At 42.2% G+C, this 17037-nt stretch overlaps 1 protein-coding gene across 4 annotated transcripts in view; it reads left to right on the plus strand.

Annotated features, from left to right (window-relative positions):
• Nucleotides 1-17037, plus strand: part of RNF150 (ring finger protein 150) — a 302877-nt gene that overhangs the window by 196999 nt on the left and 88841 nt on the right. For all 4 annotated transcript variants that reach the window (XM_032857179.1, XM_032857183.1, XM_032857177.1 and 1 more), the window contains exon 5: nucleotides 15156-15252. In XM_032857179.1, coding sequence (XP_032713070.1) covers nucleotides 15156-15252 — 97 coding nt within the window. The remainder of the gene's footprint in view (nucleotides 1-15155; nucleotides 15253-17037) is intronic.

Genomic DNA, 17037 nt, shown 5'->3' on the forward strand with positions numbered 1-17037 from the left:
TTTTGATTAACAGAGAAAGATACTTTAAAAAATTTATGAATTTTTACTCTTCAGTTTATCTCTTTAACACTTCCCTATCAAGAAACAACATAACTGATGAATTAATTAACTGTATTTTTCAAATTTATCTGAAATTTATGTTGGTATAAAGCATCTCCCTCAAAAGTCACTGTGTATGAAAACTATTACTTAAAAAAGTCATTTTTTCAGAAACATAATTTTATATACTCTGCCAAATTAAAAGTTATATAGTGTGGTGGAAGTTTAAAATGTCATAGTTGTGGGGCACCAGGGTGGCTCAGTCGTTAAGCGTCTGACTTCTACTCAGGTCATGATCCCAGAGTCCTGGGATCAAGCCCCACATTGGGCTCCCTGCTCAGTGGGAAGCCTGTTTCTCCCTCTCCCTCTGCCCCTGCTTATGTTCCCTCTCTTGCTGTGTCCCTCTCTGTCAAATAAAAAAATAACTTCTTTAAAATAAAATAAAATAAAATGGGACAGTTTCTTTGGAAATTTGTTTGGCAGTTTCTACTAAAGTTAAACACATGCTACCCTCTAACCTAGCCATTTCACTCTTGGATCTATGTCCAAAAAAAGGAATGCATACCTTCACAGAAAGACTTGTACAAGAGTAGTCATAGCATGTTTGTTCATAATGGGCAAAAAAGATGAAAACAACCTAGATGTCTAATAATAGGAGAATCTATGGATCAGTTTGGTACACACATGCAATGGAATTTTACTCGGCAATAAAAAGAAACAAGCTATTGATGTCTATCAAAGCACAGATAAATCTGAAAACATCATGTTGAGCAAAAGAAGTCAGGCAAAAATAAATACATACTTTGTGATTCCATTTACATGAAATTCAGTCACAGCAATGCTAACCTGTGGTGACTAAGTCATAATGGTCGTTTCATGGCAAGGAGTGGGTATTGACTGGTAAGGGGAGGAGAGAACTGTCTGGGGTGATGGAAACTCTTTATATCCATATCTGGATATTTGTGTGCAAATATATAGGTACTCAGTAAACCATCAAGCTTTCTTAAGATCTATGCAATTCACCATGTATTATGCCTTCACTTCTAATAATGGAAATAAAATGTTTTAAGCACCAAAGAAGCTATGTTGTAGACTTTTTTTAAAAAAGCAGCTCACTTTGTACATTAGTCAGAATTCCATGAAATTTAAATTCAAAGTTTGCTGGTCGTGTTTTCTAGTAATTTTTTTTCTCTGATTCCTTTGGGTTTACATATATACACTGCCAAAAATTAGTTATCACTTAATCTAAGGGATTAAAGGAAGGAAACATGAAAGGAAATGGCAATGCTGATAAATGATGTCTGATGAGTTACTTTCTGTTGTATTTTCAACAGAGCAAATGCTGCCTTAGGAAAGAAGTCTTGAACTGTAATAACCTTGTTAAATATGGCATTCTGACTTCAAATGTCCTGATCCCCAGTTATATTAATCAACTAGACACTCGGGACGAAGGCCAACCAGCTTTGCTGCCCCAGCCAAACGATATAATTACACCAGGGTCAAGTTTGAAGCTGAGAGCCGCTCTCTACCAGAACCTAAAGGAGTGAGGCACCTATAAAATGAGGGTTTCTGCAATTCCTTTGTAACTCGCATTCCCAAAGGATCCATTTCTTCCATTGTAGCCAAAAGAGAAATCGAGTTTAGTGGCTAGAGGATCTGATACAGTAACTTAGGATTTAAAGTTTTGCTGGGTGTTCTTTAATGCTATTTAAACCTAATGCTGTGGACACCAGGTGAAATGAAATGGCTGTGTATTGCAAAACTTTAACTTTGAAAAGCACTCTACGGTTTACATGTAAAGCTCTCTTACATATAATATCTAATTTACATCTCAGCAGCCTATAACCGAGGTAGAGTGGGTACCATTAATGTGCCTTTATTTTACTCAGAGAAACACTTAACTCAAAGAGGCTGGTCACAGGGCCCAAAGCAAGCCATCTTCTGGGACTTCAGAGTCTGGGTTCTTTCCACCCTAAAGCTCCGCCCCGCCCTCACCCCTGCACCGCAGGGGAGCTCTGCCCAGCCCTCAGCTCTGGGAGTGTGGTTTTGCCTAAGTCAGCCTCAGAAACCCCCATCTCACTCTAAGCCAAATGTCTGAGCACCCCAAGGGAAACGAATCTAATCGAGGCCAGCTTTAAGGGTTTTGCTTTCTCCTCAGTGATTCCAGGCTGGGTTTTGTGGCTCTGAAAACAGGCCAGCCTTTCTCAGAGGAAGCCGGTGCTGGTACTCCTGAGGGGAGCAGAATGTACTCAGCTGCATTCTTTTTCTTTCCCTTCCTCAGGTAAAACTGCTAGCAGAGCACAACAGCTTGCCAAAACAAAGGAATTAGGTTGTTAAACAATAGCCAGAATATGGTCACTGCTGGTTCTGTGTGATAGCTCTTTTTACCCTTTTCCTTTCCTTCTTGTTTGTTTTAAACAATGTTTCCAATACCTAAATAGGGGGAATCAGGGAAATGCAGCTTCTCATAATTGGTCCAAACATTTCAGACAAGCCCAATAGCAGAGATAACCACCCTCCCCACCCCTGCCCCAGTGAGGCACTGGGCCAGTTGGCAAGGGTTACACTAGGGGAAGCTGGTGTCTGCTTAACTGGCCGACTTGATCCCCACCACACCCCAAAACACCACATTGTCACCTCTGCGAGGACTTTCTTTATAGGAGACATAGAAAAAGGAGAACACGTGGAAGAAAATAACTTGATAAGGAGAAGCCCATCATCACAAGGAGTGAGGGAAGTCTAGCTCAGCTCCGTGATTATTCTCCACGTTGTTCATACCTCTCGGCTACTAAGTCCTTTGAGATTATTTCAAAATGCTGATTTGGAGCCATCCTTTCCAGCTTTAGCTCCTGTTCTTACTTTTTTTTTTTTTTTTTTTTTTTGAGAGTTTGTTTATTGGAGAGAGAGAGAGCAGAAACAGGGGAAAGGGGGAGGCAGAGGAAGAAGCAGGCTCCCCACTGAGCAGGGAGCCCAATGCGGGGCTCTATCCTGGCACCCTGATATCATGACGTGAGCTGAAGGCAGAGGCTTAACCGACTGAGCCACCCAGGCACCCCCGGTTCTTACTTTTTAAATAGTCTAGTTTTCAACCCAGCTGAGTTTCTCATACATCTCGTGTGCTACTGCTGCTCTGTCTTTACTTACATAAATTCCTTCTCCTTAGGTTCTTGCATCCAGTCTCTGCACTTCAAAGTTCTTCCCATCCTACCGTTTCCTACCGTCCTCACAGAGTAACCACTTCCTTCCTTGAATTCTGTGATACTTTTATCTATATCTCTTTATGACCCATCCCTTTGTATGTTGTACTAACATCACTTAATATAGTTAATGGCACCATTATCCACCGAACCCTTAACTAGCCAAGCATTTATCAAACAAGTATTTAATCCTTACAGCAACCTGGTAAGGCATTTTACTAGCCAGGATAGTCTAGGTTTTGCTGCAGCGCCAACGACACCAAAAACTCCCAACTCTCAGTGGCTTAACACAACAGAGATTTTTTTTATGTCTTGTGTTTTACGTGTGCATCAGCAATGAGTGTTTGCTCATGGCTGTCATGAAGTAACTGAAGCAGTTACCATCTCAAATGTTGTGAATTTTGATGGGCCTGAAGTGAAATCTGTTATTTCTTTTTTTATCTTACTGGACAGAATTAGCCACATAGCCATAGCTACCAACAGGAGAGCCTGTAATTTTCCCATATGCTTAAAAGATTCAGAGGTAGGGGGCACCTGGGTGGCTCAGTCGTTAAGCATCTGCCTTCGGCTGAGGTCATGATCCCAGGGTCCTGGGATCGAGCCCCTCATTGGGCTTCCTGCTCTGCCAGGAGGCTGCTTCTCCCTCTCCCACTCCCCCTACTTGAGTTCCCTTTCTTGCTGTGTCTATGTCAAGTAAATAAATAAAATCTTCAAAAAAAAAAAAAAGGCAGAGGTAGCATATCGGTTGAATCATATTAATGAGTGCCTCAGGTAGGTACTAGTATCCTCATTTCACAGACAAAGAAACTAAGGCTCAGAGAAGTTAAGGGTTATCTGAGGACTGTTAGCCAAAATGTGTCAAAATGAAACTTGTTCTGCCCCCCTGCAAGCCTGAGATTTTAACCTGCACAGTATGGACTGTGCAGCTTCCTATCAGCCCATCAATTCTTTATTAAAAACACCTCACCAACAGGACACATGTCTGACTCATCTTTGCAGCCCCAATGCCTTCCACAATGCTCTGTATAAAAGCACTAATGAATATGTTATTCTGCATTAATGTTCCTACTTCTCAGAACTAAACATTCCAAGTAGTGAGTTCTGGTATCAGCTTTAGAATCTCTTTAGCAATATACAGAAATACTCTTTTCCAGATTTTCTCATGTATAGCTAAGAAATCTACCTTCCATACCAGACTGAAGTGCTGCTGTGTCAACCAAGTTCTTTTTTCACTAATAGGAATGGAAATAAGCTACTGGTTTGCATAATATAGCACAGTAGAAAATGTAGAGAAATCCTATGATACATTGAATGCCTGGGTTGCTAGTTCTGGACCACAGGCATGGTGTTTGGGCCAAAGATAATGCACAAAAGAAGCCAGTGATTTCCATGTGTCTTTCAAAGCCATGACTGTCAAAGTCTGGTGAAGTTCTTATTGAATTCACCTGATTTTAGGAGCAGCTAGACAAATGGAATCCTGTAAGAAAATCAACGAGAACAATTTAGATTTCTTTTGTCCTCTGGGGAGGAATAGAATACAGTTCTCCTGTACAACATGCATAACACTGTCTGGGCTCAGTTGACATTCTGTAAGTGCCATCTTTACTGCCATTTTGGTCATTCTAACCTTGGTAATGCTCATGCTCAGATCCGTTAATCGATGTTCCCAAAATGAGATTTGCATAGAAGGAATGGCTCTTTGTGATGTCTACCAGGCAGTCTAGGCAGAATATAGGCTCATCGATGTCCCTAATGTTCTTGCTGGGAGCCACTGGCCCCCAGAAGAAGGCAGAATTGTTTTTATATTTGAGAATCTATTAAAATTAAGGAAAGTGCTTTCTGAGTATGCTTTACCACAGTAAGCTCACTTGCAAGAAATAAGAATTAAATTGTTGTTAATCAAATCATGACTTGGGGAAAACGGACTTTCAGAATTCATTTTTTCAGCACACAATACTGAAAGTATATCCTATTCTAGGTACTCTACTGGGTTTTGGAGATAGAAATACTTTGACTCTGTTCCCCCCCCCCCCAGAGTGTCTCAAACTCTGTGGCTCAGTCAGTTAAGCGTCCGACTCTTGATTTCTGCTCAGGTCATGATCTCAGGGTCATGAGATCGAGCCCAGTGTTGGGCTCCATGGTGGATGTGGAGCCTGCTTCAGATTCTCTCTCTCCCTCTGCTCCTCACCCCTCCCTCTCTTAAAAATGAAAACAAACAAAACCCATGATGCTCTAGCTTCTAATGTGCCAGGGAGTATTGTAAATATTTTATACTTTTCGTCCTTTTTTCTTTTACAGCTTAAATTTCTTCTCAGTTTAAAGACCTAAGTCTAAAACCAGATTCTGTTTTTTTGCCGGATAAAAGGGATTATGCATTTCAATATTAGTGCAGTCTGCCATATTGCTTAATATGGTTAGGCCAATTTATGTTCTCACCAAAAGTATATGAATGTTTACCCCATTGCCAGCATGATCTATTACCAAATTTAAACATAAATGCAAATTATCCACAAAAAATTTCTCATTATTTTAATTTCCATTTTTCTTATTTTAGTTAGGAAACACTTTTGCAAGTCTTTTTTTAAGATTTTATTTATTGATTTATTCACTTATTTGAGAGAGAGTACACGTGAGTGTGCACAGAGGATGGAGGAGAGGAAAGGGCAGAGGGAGAGAGTCTCCAGTAGACTGTACGCAAAGTATGGAGCCTGACACGGGGCTTGATCCCACCACCCTGAGATCGTGACCTGAGCCAAAACCAAGAGTCCAGAGCCTAACTGACTGAGCCACCCAGGAGCCCCACTTTTGCAAGTGTTTTAAGATATTTATCTGAAGTCTTAAATTCAATTTGGGCAAAAATATCAGCAAGGAATATTCTTTCCTCAACAGTAATTATGCATTTGTGAAAATATGTTAGAACAAATAAAACAATTTTAAGGTATCTGGATGTAAGATCAACATGTAATCAGTGGTTTTCGGTTCCTTGGAATGGTATTAGCTAAGCAGTACCAAAACTATTTATCTTTTTTCCTTTTGACCTCCTCACCCACCTCTCTGCCCACCACCGGCATCTTAGCAGTTTATTCTGCATCTGTTTGTTGTCTTGCTGTTGTTGTTACTGTCTTTGTTTTTAAGCTTCACGTACAAGAGACATTGTACAGTATTTATCTTTCTCTGACTTATTTAATTTAGCCTGAAGCCCTCCAGGTTCATCTATGTTGTCACAAATGGTGAGATTTCATTCTTTTTGTGGCTGAGTAATATATTCCATTGTGTGCATGAGACACACACAGAGAGAGAGAGAGAGAGAGTGTGTGTGTGTGTGTGTGTGTGTACACACCACATTTCTTTATCCATTCGTCCATTGATGGACACTTAGATTGTTCCCATATCTTGGTTATTATAAATAATGCTGCAGGGAATATGGAGGAGCAGGTATCTTTTTGAGCTCATGTTTTCATTTTCTTCAGATAAATACCCAGGAGTGGAGTTGTTAGATTATACAGTAGTCCTATTTTTAATCTTTTGAGGAATCTCTGTCCTGGTTTCCACACTGGCTGCAGAAGTTGGCATTCCCACGACAGTGTATGCTGGTTCCCTTTTCTCTACATCCTCTCCAACACTTTTTATGTCTTGTATTTTTGAAAAAAGCCATTTCAACAGGTGTGAGGTGATACCTCATTGTGGTTTCAATTGGGATATCTCTAATGACCAGTGATATTGAGCGTCCTTTCATGTAGTCGTTGGGTATCTGTATGTCTTCTTTAGGAAAATGTCTATTCAGATCTTCAGCTCATGTTTTGGTTAGATTATATTTTGCTGTTAAGCTGTATGAATTCTTTGTATATTTTAGATATTAGTCTTTTATCAGATATGTGACTTGCATATATCTTCTTCCATTCAGTAGATTGCTTTTTTATTTTGTTGAGGTTTCCCTTGTTCTGCAGAAGCTTTTTTTTAGTTTGATGTCATCTAACTTGTTTATTTTTTCCTGCTTGTTTATTTTTGCTTTTGTTGCTTTTGCTTTGATGTCAGATTCAAAAAAAAAAAAAAATTGCCAAGCCCTATGTCAGAGAATTTAGTGCATATGTTTTCTTCTAGGGGTTTATGGTTTCAGGTCTTATGTTTAAGTCTTTAGTCCATGAGTTAATTTTTGTGTATGGTATAAGATAAGGGTATACTTTTCATTCTTTGGCTGTCCAATTTCCCCAGCGCCATTTATCACAGAGACTGGTCTTTCCCCATTGTATATTCTTCACTTCTTTGTTATAAATTAATTGACCATATCTGCATGGGTTTATATCTGGGCTAGCTCTTTTGTTCCACTGATCTATATGTGTCTGTTTTTATGCCAATACCGTACTGTTTCAATTATTATGGCTCTGTAATACGATCTGAAATCAGAGAGCCTGATGCTTCTAGCTTTGTTGTTTTTCAAGATTGCTTTGGCCCTTTGGGGTTTTGTGTGTGTGGATCCATATAAATTTGGGGATTATTTGTCCTTCTCTTTGAAAATTGATACTGGAATTTTGCTAGGGATTGTATTGAATCTGTAGATTGCTTTGGGTAGTACAGATTTTCAACAATATTGATTTTTTCCTATCTCTGAGCACAGAGTATCGTTCCATTTGTTTGTGTCTTCAGTTGCTGTCATCTGTGTCATTAATTTTCAGTGTACAGGTCTTTCACCTCCTTGGTTAAATTTATTCCTAGGTATTTTTTGGATGCAGTTATAAGTAGGATTGTTTTCCTAATTTCTCTTTCTAACAGTTCACTATTAGTATATAGAAATGCAGCTGATTTTTGCATACTGATTTTGTGTCTCCTGTAACTTCACTGAACTCATTTATTCTTAACAGTTTTTGATAAAGTCTTGAGGATTTTCTATATATAATATCATGTCATCTTCAAATAGTGACAGTTTTATGTCTTCCTTTCCACTTTTGATGCCAATATTTTTCTTGCCTAATTGTTCTGTCTAGGATTTTAATACTGTGTTAAATAAAAGTGGCAAGAGTGGGCATCCTTGCATTTTTCCTGATCTTAGAGGAACATCTATCAGCTTTTCACCGTTCAGTCAGCTTTTGATAGCTAACATTGCGGGTTTGTCATATATGGTCTTTATTATTTGGGGTACTTACCCTTTATACGTTCTTTGTTGAGAGTTTTTATCATAAATGGATGTTGAATTTTGTCAGATGCTTTTTCTGCAGCCATTGAGATAATCGTAAGATTTTTATCCTTCATTTTGATAATGTGGTATAACATTGAGGATTTGTGGGTGTTGAACCATCCTTGCATCTTTGGAATAAATCCCACTTGATCATGGTGTATGAGCCCTTTAATGTACTGTTGAATTTGCTTTTCTGATATTTAGTTGAGGATTTTGGCATCTGTGTTCATCAGGGTTATTGGCATATATATGGCAATATATTGGCATATATTGGCATATAAAATACTCTTTTTGCGTTTGTGGTGTCCTTCTTTGGTTCCTTGGTGTCAGGGCAGTTCTGGCCTTATAAAATGAGTGTGAGAGAGTTCCCTCCTCTTCTATTTTTTGGCAGAGTTTGAGAAGGATTGGTATTACTTTTACTTTGAATGTTTGGTACATTGCACCAGTGAAACCATCTGGTCCTGGACTTTTATTTTTGGGGAAGGTTTTTTTTTTTTAGTGATTCAATCTCTTTACTAGTCATCGATCTGTTCAGATTTCCTACTTCATCATTATTCACTCTTGTAATTTGTATGCTTCTGGAAATGTATCTATGTCTTCTACCTTGCCCAAATTTTTGGCATGAAATTATTCGTAGTGGTTTCTTATGAGCCTTTGTATTTCTGTGGTATCAGCTGTAACATTTCTTTCATTTCTGATTTTAGTCCTCTCCCTGTTTTTCTTGGTGAGTGCAGCTAAAGACTTGTCAATTTTGTTTATCTTTTCAAAGATGAGCTCTTAATTTCATATATCTTCTTTATTGTCCTTTTAGTCTCTATTTCATTTATTTCGGCTCTAATCTCTGTTATTTCCTTTGGTCTACTAACTTTGTGCTTCATTTGTTCTTTGTCCTTTGATTATAATAACAGCCCTCTGAAGGATTATCATAAACTATCACTTTGGAGGGTTGTTACACCAATTAAAGGATATTGTCATAAAAACCGAAAGAGAAAACTGAGCCTCAGACAAGTTAAATCACTTACTCAAGGTCACAAAGCTAAGGAGTCATGGTCAAACTCTGAAATTCAGACACATACTCAGCTACTGCAACATATATAGGAAAACACAATAGGCCAAAAAGGAAAAGTAACTCTCCTTGGCAGAGTTTCAAGAAAAGGGTTGGGATGTTCAGAGAAGAGAAGGGATAGCTGAGCTATGACTTGAAATGTGAGTAAGATTTGACACACCAGAGGGGAAAAAAATGAGAAGGGCATTCCAGAGTTATGGTGAAATTGTGGGGTAAATGTGGGGACATAACAGAAGATGTGACAAGTGCCGGGTCGGGTGAGCCTTGTGTGCGCTCTGTGTTCATGCATCTTGACTTTGTGCCAGGGGTGGGGGGTTTGGGGAGGGGGTCCTGAAGCATTTCAAGTCTCCAGAGTGATATCATGTTTGTATTTTAGAAAGCTAAAGCAAGCAAGGAAACCAGACCATGTCAAGAAGAGCCCTGAAAAAAAGTTGGGTATAACTTTCTCTGGTACTTCATAATTCAAATACAAAAATCTTGTGGGAAGGTGATAGAGCTTGCCAGCTCATTTACCAGATCTGCTGGGCAGTGGAGAATGGGGGAGTACAGAGCATTTAGAGGCCAATGTTATCCTCTTCCCGAATAAATCAGGCACACTAATATCTAAGTATAGTTCTGATGAGGCCATTGTTTGACAGCTTTTTCCTTCTGTAGCCAAGTGAACACGCTTAAGGCAGATCACTTTTCCCTTTTGTTTTGCCTGATTCCCAACCCCTGTAGCTAAGATACTGCCTCCTTAGAGCAGAATCACAAAAATTCACTGGGGAAGAATAACAATTTGAATTCTTCCACCTCCCCCTACCCCAACCCTCCCAACCCCTACCCATGACATTCAGTAGGGGAAGGAGGGTGGTGGAGTGCAGAATTAGGTAAAACCACTGACTGTAGGACTGAGTTTGAGCCCTAGCTCGACAGCTTCCTCACTCTTTGGATAACTGAACTTACTTCAGTGAGCTTCAGCTTATTTCTCCCATAAAATGGGAATAATAATTTCTACCTCATAGGGCTGTTATGCATTACTCATGTATATAACATGCCTGGTGCATAGTAGGCGTTCAGTAACCAGTAGAGATTTATTAATTTAATTTAATTAGTGTTATCCATTTAGAAACCCTGACTTCATCGACAACTTTACAAGTAAGATTCTGAGGCTATGAAGAAGTATCCTGACTACCCAGAGAAACACTGGATGTATTCCGTTTAAAGAATTAATGTTGCCTGGGTCCCTGAGTGACTCATGTTCCTTGATAACCATTTCGCTGAAGGCAGTGCAACAGCTTGTATTGGTGCTAAAAGGAAAGCCACGGAATTTTAATGTCAATGTCAGGGTGACAGGGTCTGACGAAGCTTACAAAAATGAATAAGATAGAAAGGCCAGAAGGTCTCCATTCTTCATCCAGGTAGAGGGGGGAAAAAAAAAAAAAAAAAAAAGGTCATTTAATTGGAGAGGGTGTCACACATAGAGGCAAAAGGACAATGGGAAACAAGAATTAATAAATGGGGCACGAGCTTAACGGGGTCATTACTGCTAAAAAAAAAAAATGTGAGAACTTATTACTCATAATCAGCTCAGCCTCGTTATGCAGTTGCCGGCATCATCTTTTGTCAGGTGTTTAAAGAACTTTTTCTTAAACGTTTGCTTAACTTTGATGACTGAAGAGGGAGCAGAGTTTTGATTGATCCTCTGTTGTATTTCCAGCTTGTCAGGATGGTTACAAGATAGAATATCTTGTCCCCTTGTTCGTCAGTATGGACTTTCTCACTCAGCCTTTGTTAAAAACATGGGAAGCCAGACGTCCAGGTGGCTTAGTGGGGTAAGCCTCTGCCTTTGTCTCAGGTCATGATCTCAGGGTCCTGGGATCGAGCCCTGCATCGGGCTCTCTGCTGGGCAGGGAGCCTGCTTCACCCTTTCTCTCTGCCTGCCTCTCTGCCTACTTGTGATCTCTGTCTGTCAAATAAATAAATAAAACTTTTTAAAAATTTTAAATAAATGGGAAGGAACAGTGCTCTACTGTGAATCATACAAACAGGATGAGTTGACATTGACTTTGTGGTAGAGACGTTTACTCAACCATTGGTGCTTCTCACTAAAGGCTGGACTCTTTCCCTACCTCTTTGTTTATTTGTTTAGCCTAGTAACTTTTATTTTTCTTTCCACTTGGGGGGAAAATGGTTTTTGCAATCCCAATTATAAAGATAGATAAAGATAAAGATACATCAACTTCATACTTCATGGTCCACACAAGAAATATGGTGCTAGAAATAAATGAATGTTAGTTACTAATCAGCATGATCGCTCTACATGTCACTTGAGCACTCGTAGTTTTTGCCCTAGCTCTCCCTCTGATTTTTTAAAATTTGCCTTTACTTGTTAAAATGTTAAAAGAATATTCTAAAGAGTAGCGATCAGAGTAGTAACATAGTATCCAAAAACAAGGTGCAGTACAGTGGTATCAATAAGATTAAGGGTAGCTTACAATTGAGGAGGGCCTAGAGTTACGTTTTCAGCTTTGTAGTCCTTATTTACCCCTTACCCCAACACACACACACACACACACACACACACACTCATATGCGAGTGCATGCGCGGACTCATTCACTCGCAAACTCCACGCTTTGAAGAAAATGTCACACGTGAGCAGCAGAGTCTTGGGGATATTAAGACTTGCCCGAGACCAAAGAGCCAGAAAGCAGTGGATCCAGGGGTGTGGCTTTGCAGTGGCCTTTCTGTTGCAGTTCACAGGGAGCCACCGAAGCCCTGGGCTCCTGCACTGGTGGAGGGTCCTTGTCTTATTCATCTTTGTACCCAGCTCCTCGCACAGAACAGAATGGAATGAGCGGGTGACGCAGCTAGTGCTGTATTTTAGGAAGATAAATCTGGCAAGGATGAGTGGGATGAAAAGAACAGGAAAAGCTGGTGGCATGGAGAGTAGTGGCAATGTTATTTTAATAATAAAGGCCATCAACAAGATGAGGAGTGAGGGAGAAGCATTGAGAATAGACGTGAAGCGGGGCGTGTGGAAGAAATTCTGCCCGAGGGAGGCCACATGGCTTGATGACCGTGCATAGGCGGTGAGGGGGACCAGGTCTCTGGATAAGTATCCATCCATACAGCAAATATTTCTTGAGTATCACCTTTGTGCCAGGAACTATTTTAGGGGCTGGGGATACAATAGTGAATTAGGCAAATGAAGATTTTTCTCTCATGGACCTTATATTCTCATTGGAGGATGTACTGGTCAGTGTTCTCCAAAGAATCCCACTGTATCTCACTATATTACATATCATAGGTATATATAGAGAGAGTTTTCAAGGCATTGAGTTTTCAAGAAATTGGCTTACATGATCATAGGGCTGGCAAGTCAGGAATCTGTAGGGCAGGCCTACAGTTTAGAAACTCGAGCAGGATCTGACGCTGCTGACTGGAGGCAGAATTTCTGCTTCCTCAGGAAACCTCAGTTTTGTTCTTATGGCCTTTAACTGATTGGATAAGGCCCACCTAGACTATTTGCGATAATCTGCTTTATTTAAAGTCAACCGATTGTAGGTATTAACTAGATCTATGACATTCCCCTAGATGAGGGTTTCACTGAATGACTGGGCACTAGAGCCTAGACGAGCTGACCCACAAAACTTCGCATCACAGAGATGTCAGAATGACAAGTTCGCAGAGAGGAATGATTCAAGATGTTCAGGAGTCAGCTTTTGCGGTGGAGACTCTAGGAAGACATCTCTGCCTGGGTAGCTGTATCTCCAGCTTACAGAGGGGGTACCTGCAGCTTGGGGATAGTAAAAGACTTATTGAAGCTCAGACAGCTACTACTGACTGGCCCTCCCATCATTCTGGTGCCAGCACGTGTGCGGGGGACGCAGAGAGGCTGACTCCCCGGAACAGTCAGAAGGATCATGATGTTTGGCTTTTTTCCCCAAAGGAGCGCCAGTTGGTGAGCAAGTTGAGATTCAGAACTTGTTCCCTGAGAGCAGAGCCTGAACATGGGGAGGTCCATACTGCTGTTGGGGAGGGGGGTGGAGAAGGGTGGCTTCATCCCTCTTTAGTCCCTTCCTCACTCCTGCCAGTGCCCATCTCAGGGCTCTTGTGCCAGTCGATTGTTCTGCCTAGAACACCCTCTTTCTTCTCCCCTCCCTTTCATGCAGATAGTGTCCATGTAGCCCTCAAGTGTTTTCGCTTTGGCTCTTCATGGGGAAGGTCTTCCCTGAGTACCCCAACGGGATAGATCTCCCAGTTAGAAGCCTCCCCAAACTCCATGTTCTTCTAATGTGATACTTAGCACGGTTGTCATTAAGTAGTTTATTTCTATTATTTTATTAGCATCTGCTCCTCCTGTTACACTCCTGAAGGGAAAGGAGCCAAATCGTTACCATGCTCATTCCCAGAGTTGAGCACAATCCTTGGCATTTATTACTTGTTGGATGAACGGATGGATAGAGGAACAAATGAGTGTGATACATATCTACCAAGGAATAAATCTGCAGGCATTCCAAGCGATCATCTGGGAACATGATGATCCGTGCAAGTTGCTACTCTCCTGTTCTAATCCCCAACCTACTCCTATCCAGCCTACTGCCAACCCCAGCCTCAGCACGTGGGTCTCTTCTCAATTTCCATTTAAAAGCTGGCCCTTCCCTCCCTCTTCCCTCATTTAGGGGTCCGTTTGAAGCATCTGAGCAGAAAGCCCTCTAACACAAAGAAAACAGAACTGTTAGAAAGGAAGAAGACGAAGGTGAGAGAGAGAGTAAACATATTCCGGGAACAGTGCTGCACCGAGGATGCGGTCAGGGTGGACGGAATTTCCTGCGAAGCCCTCGTACTTCAGGCAGACCATTTGCTCTCGGTCTTGCCCCAGGCAGGAAGTTCTGTCTGCTTCTGCTGGTGGCCCGGAGTCTTGCGAGTGAGAAGAAAAGCTTCTGACTCGAGAAGTCCCTGCTGATCTCTTGGGCCCCTGGAAAGCCAAGTTGAGTGAAAGGTCAGTTAGGCCCCCCTCTTGCCCGTCCTGAGCGCACCACTTCTACTGGTATGCAGGGAAGGCTCGCGGACCTGGAGCATGGGCACTGCAGGGGCGATGAGCACGTCAGCTGTACAAACAGTAAAGGGTACAGGACGGTTCAGCCCGGCTTCTGCTTCAGCAGCCAGCAGCCATCACAACATAAAATGTCATCTGTGTTATGAAATGCTTCCAGGAGCTCTGCTGCCCTTCTGTGTGACAGCCCAAATATTAATGGAAACAAGCCTTTATTTTGCAGTTGTCTTCTGACTGTGAAAAAAGAAACTTTGGATTTAGTTGCAAGTAATCTTTCTCTCTCTCTCAAGGTCTATTCTCAAAGGTCCGGGCAGGCCTCCCTGCTTGCATTCTTTCCCACTAAGCCTTCTTCCTACTGAGAAAGAGCAAAATCTCTCTGCGTCTCCATTCTCTACATTTTCTAAAACTTGGAAGACTCAGTTGTGAATCCCAGAGGACAGTCCTGGGATCCAGACAAAGTCTGACTATATCAGTACCCGGTGTGAGAGGCAGCTCCCTGGCCCATGGAGCTAGGAGATGGAGGTTTGAGTCTCGGCTCTGCCTCTGAGCGGTCAAGTGACCTTGGACAAGTCTCTGGGCTGTGGTGGACTAGGTCGTCTCTGCAGTTACCGCCACTCTAAGATGTATGGTTCTCATTGCAGGCATCTTTTCCACAAGTCCTGTGTTGACCCCTGGCTTCTAGACCATCGCACCTGTCCCATGTGCAAGATGAACATTCTTAAAGCCCTAGGGATCCCGGTAAGCACAGCCCAGCCTACAGCATCGTGATGTGTGTCTTTCTGCATTACCCCCAAAGCAGGGAGAAAACCACACACCCGGATTTTCTCTGACCCCCTCCTCGGCACAGCGGGGGGTGTCATCTGATGAGCCCCCAAGAGAACGCCTATGTCTGAAAACATCTGTCCTCTCACTTTCTCTCAGTCGGAGAACACCACGACCTTCTCACCACATCCCCGCCTGTGACTCGAGATGCTGCTCCTGCAGCTCGTAGGCTTCTCCCCTGGGCTCCGGGGTGTGAGCGCAGGCAGGACCCAGCAGAGGCAGGACGGTCCTGGTGCCCAGTGCTCGCCTCCTGTGGCATTACTCACGGCATTGTTTGCAAGGGCTTCTGCATGCCAACTTTCTGAGGCTGCCCTTCTCTGGAAAAGTCTAAAGTGCCTAGCTTTCCCGGGAAAGGAACTCTTCTGAACAAGGGGAGGGAAAGCCAGCCACTGGGAACCTGGCCCAGAGCCTCTGCTCAACTCAGGTCTCTGCAGAGACCTTGAGTGAACAGGAAGGCAGAGCCAGCACCCCTTCACTCTAGCGCTACCGTCCCATTTGTGCCCTCAGTTATGTGTTTATAAAATGTAGTCTCTCCCCCAGTGCAAGGAGAACCCCACCAGCTGGCTGGCTCGCTGCTCCGGGGAAGGACTTTCCCAGGACCGTATTCAAGCAAAGCCACAGCTGGTGGCTGGTGAGACACCAGCTGCTGTGGTGAGGGCAGGAAGCAAGCCAGGCCACCAAATCCGAGGGCTGCACAGAGATGTGAAAAAAATGCTGGCACTGTCTAAAAGCAGCTAGACAAACAGGATACGGAGGCCAACCTCCTCCCCATCCCCTCTGCTCTGCCGCAGCCTCTCTCTTGTCACTTCTCACCACTAATGGCAGAGAATAAAGAGAATGTTAAGGGTCCCAAGATAGCACTGAAGAAGAAAGGATCAGATATCAAAGGATCCCTTTAATGCCAAAGGGCTAATTATCCTAGGATTATCAGAGTGGCTCTGTTGGAGAGGGCACACCTGAAGACTTGGAGGTCAGGCATTGGCTGAATTTTCTACCCGGTAGCAGCTGCGTCCATGCCAGCTGTCTGCTGTTTTTCATGGCTGGTACACCAAACACAAATCAACTCATGTGACTGTGGCTTTGAGCTAGATTCTGAAAGCCAATGCATTAAATTTTCAGACCAGAGTTGTAAATGCATAATGCGTTCAAGGTGAAAGTCAATTACAGCGGACGTGAAATATTACCAAGCACCCAACCTCTCCACCAGACATTGGGAGCTTAGAAAATTGAACTCAGGGTTTGCACTTCTCACGTTGTTGGCTGCAGCAGATTCATACGGGGGAGCCAGGAAATGCATATACGTGTGTACTTGCGTGTGTGTGTGTGTCTTTGGTCTCCAACATCTGCAGAATACTTAACAATGAAAGAGAGTCACATTATCTGACGCAGTTCCTATTCCTCAGGATGTTCTCGAAGCTCCTGAATGTCAATCCCAGTGCTTCTTGGTCAGGACGATGAAACCAAACCGCTCCTGGTAGTTAACTTTTGTACTAAACAGCATTTGACTTCAGACTTTGCCAGAGGTGGTAGGACTTCTCCAGAAGGTACTTGAGAAGGAGTTGAGAATACAGATACTGTTTTTAAAATAGAAGTATTGGGTGGCCTTTGGGCTTATTTCCAAAATTAATAACATTTTCACTTTTAGGAGTTTTTTTTGTTGTTGTTCATGGTTCCATGCTGACCAAGTATGGAGGATGAGAT

This window comes from Lontra canadensis, unplaced genomic scaffold (genome assembly GCF_010015895.1).
Source record: "Lontra canadensis isolate GAN:19392208 unplaced genomic scaffold, GSC_riverotter_1.0 scaffold1, whole genome shotgun sequence".
Lineage (NCBI taxonomy): Eukaryota > Metazoa > Chordata > Mammalia > Carnivora > Mustelidae > Lontra > Lontra canadensis.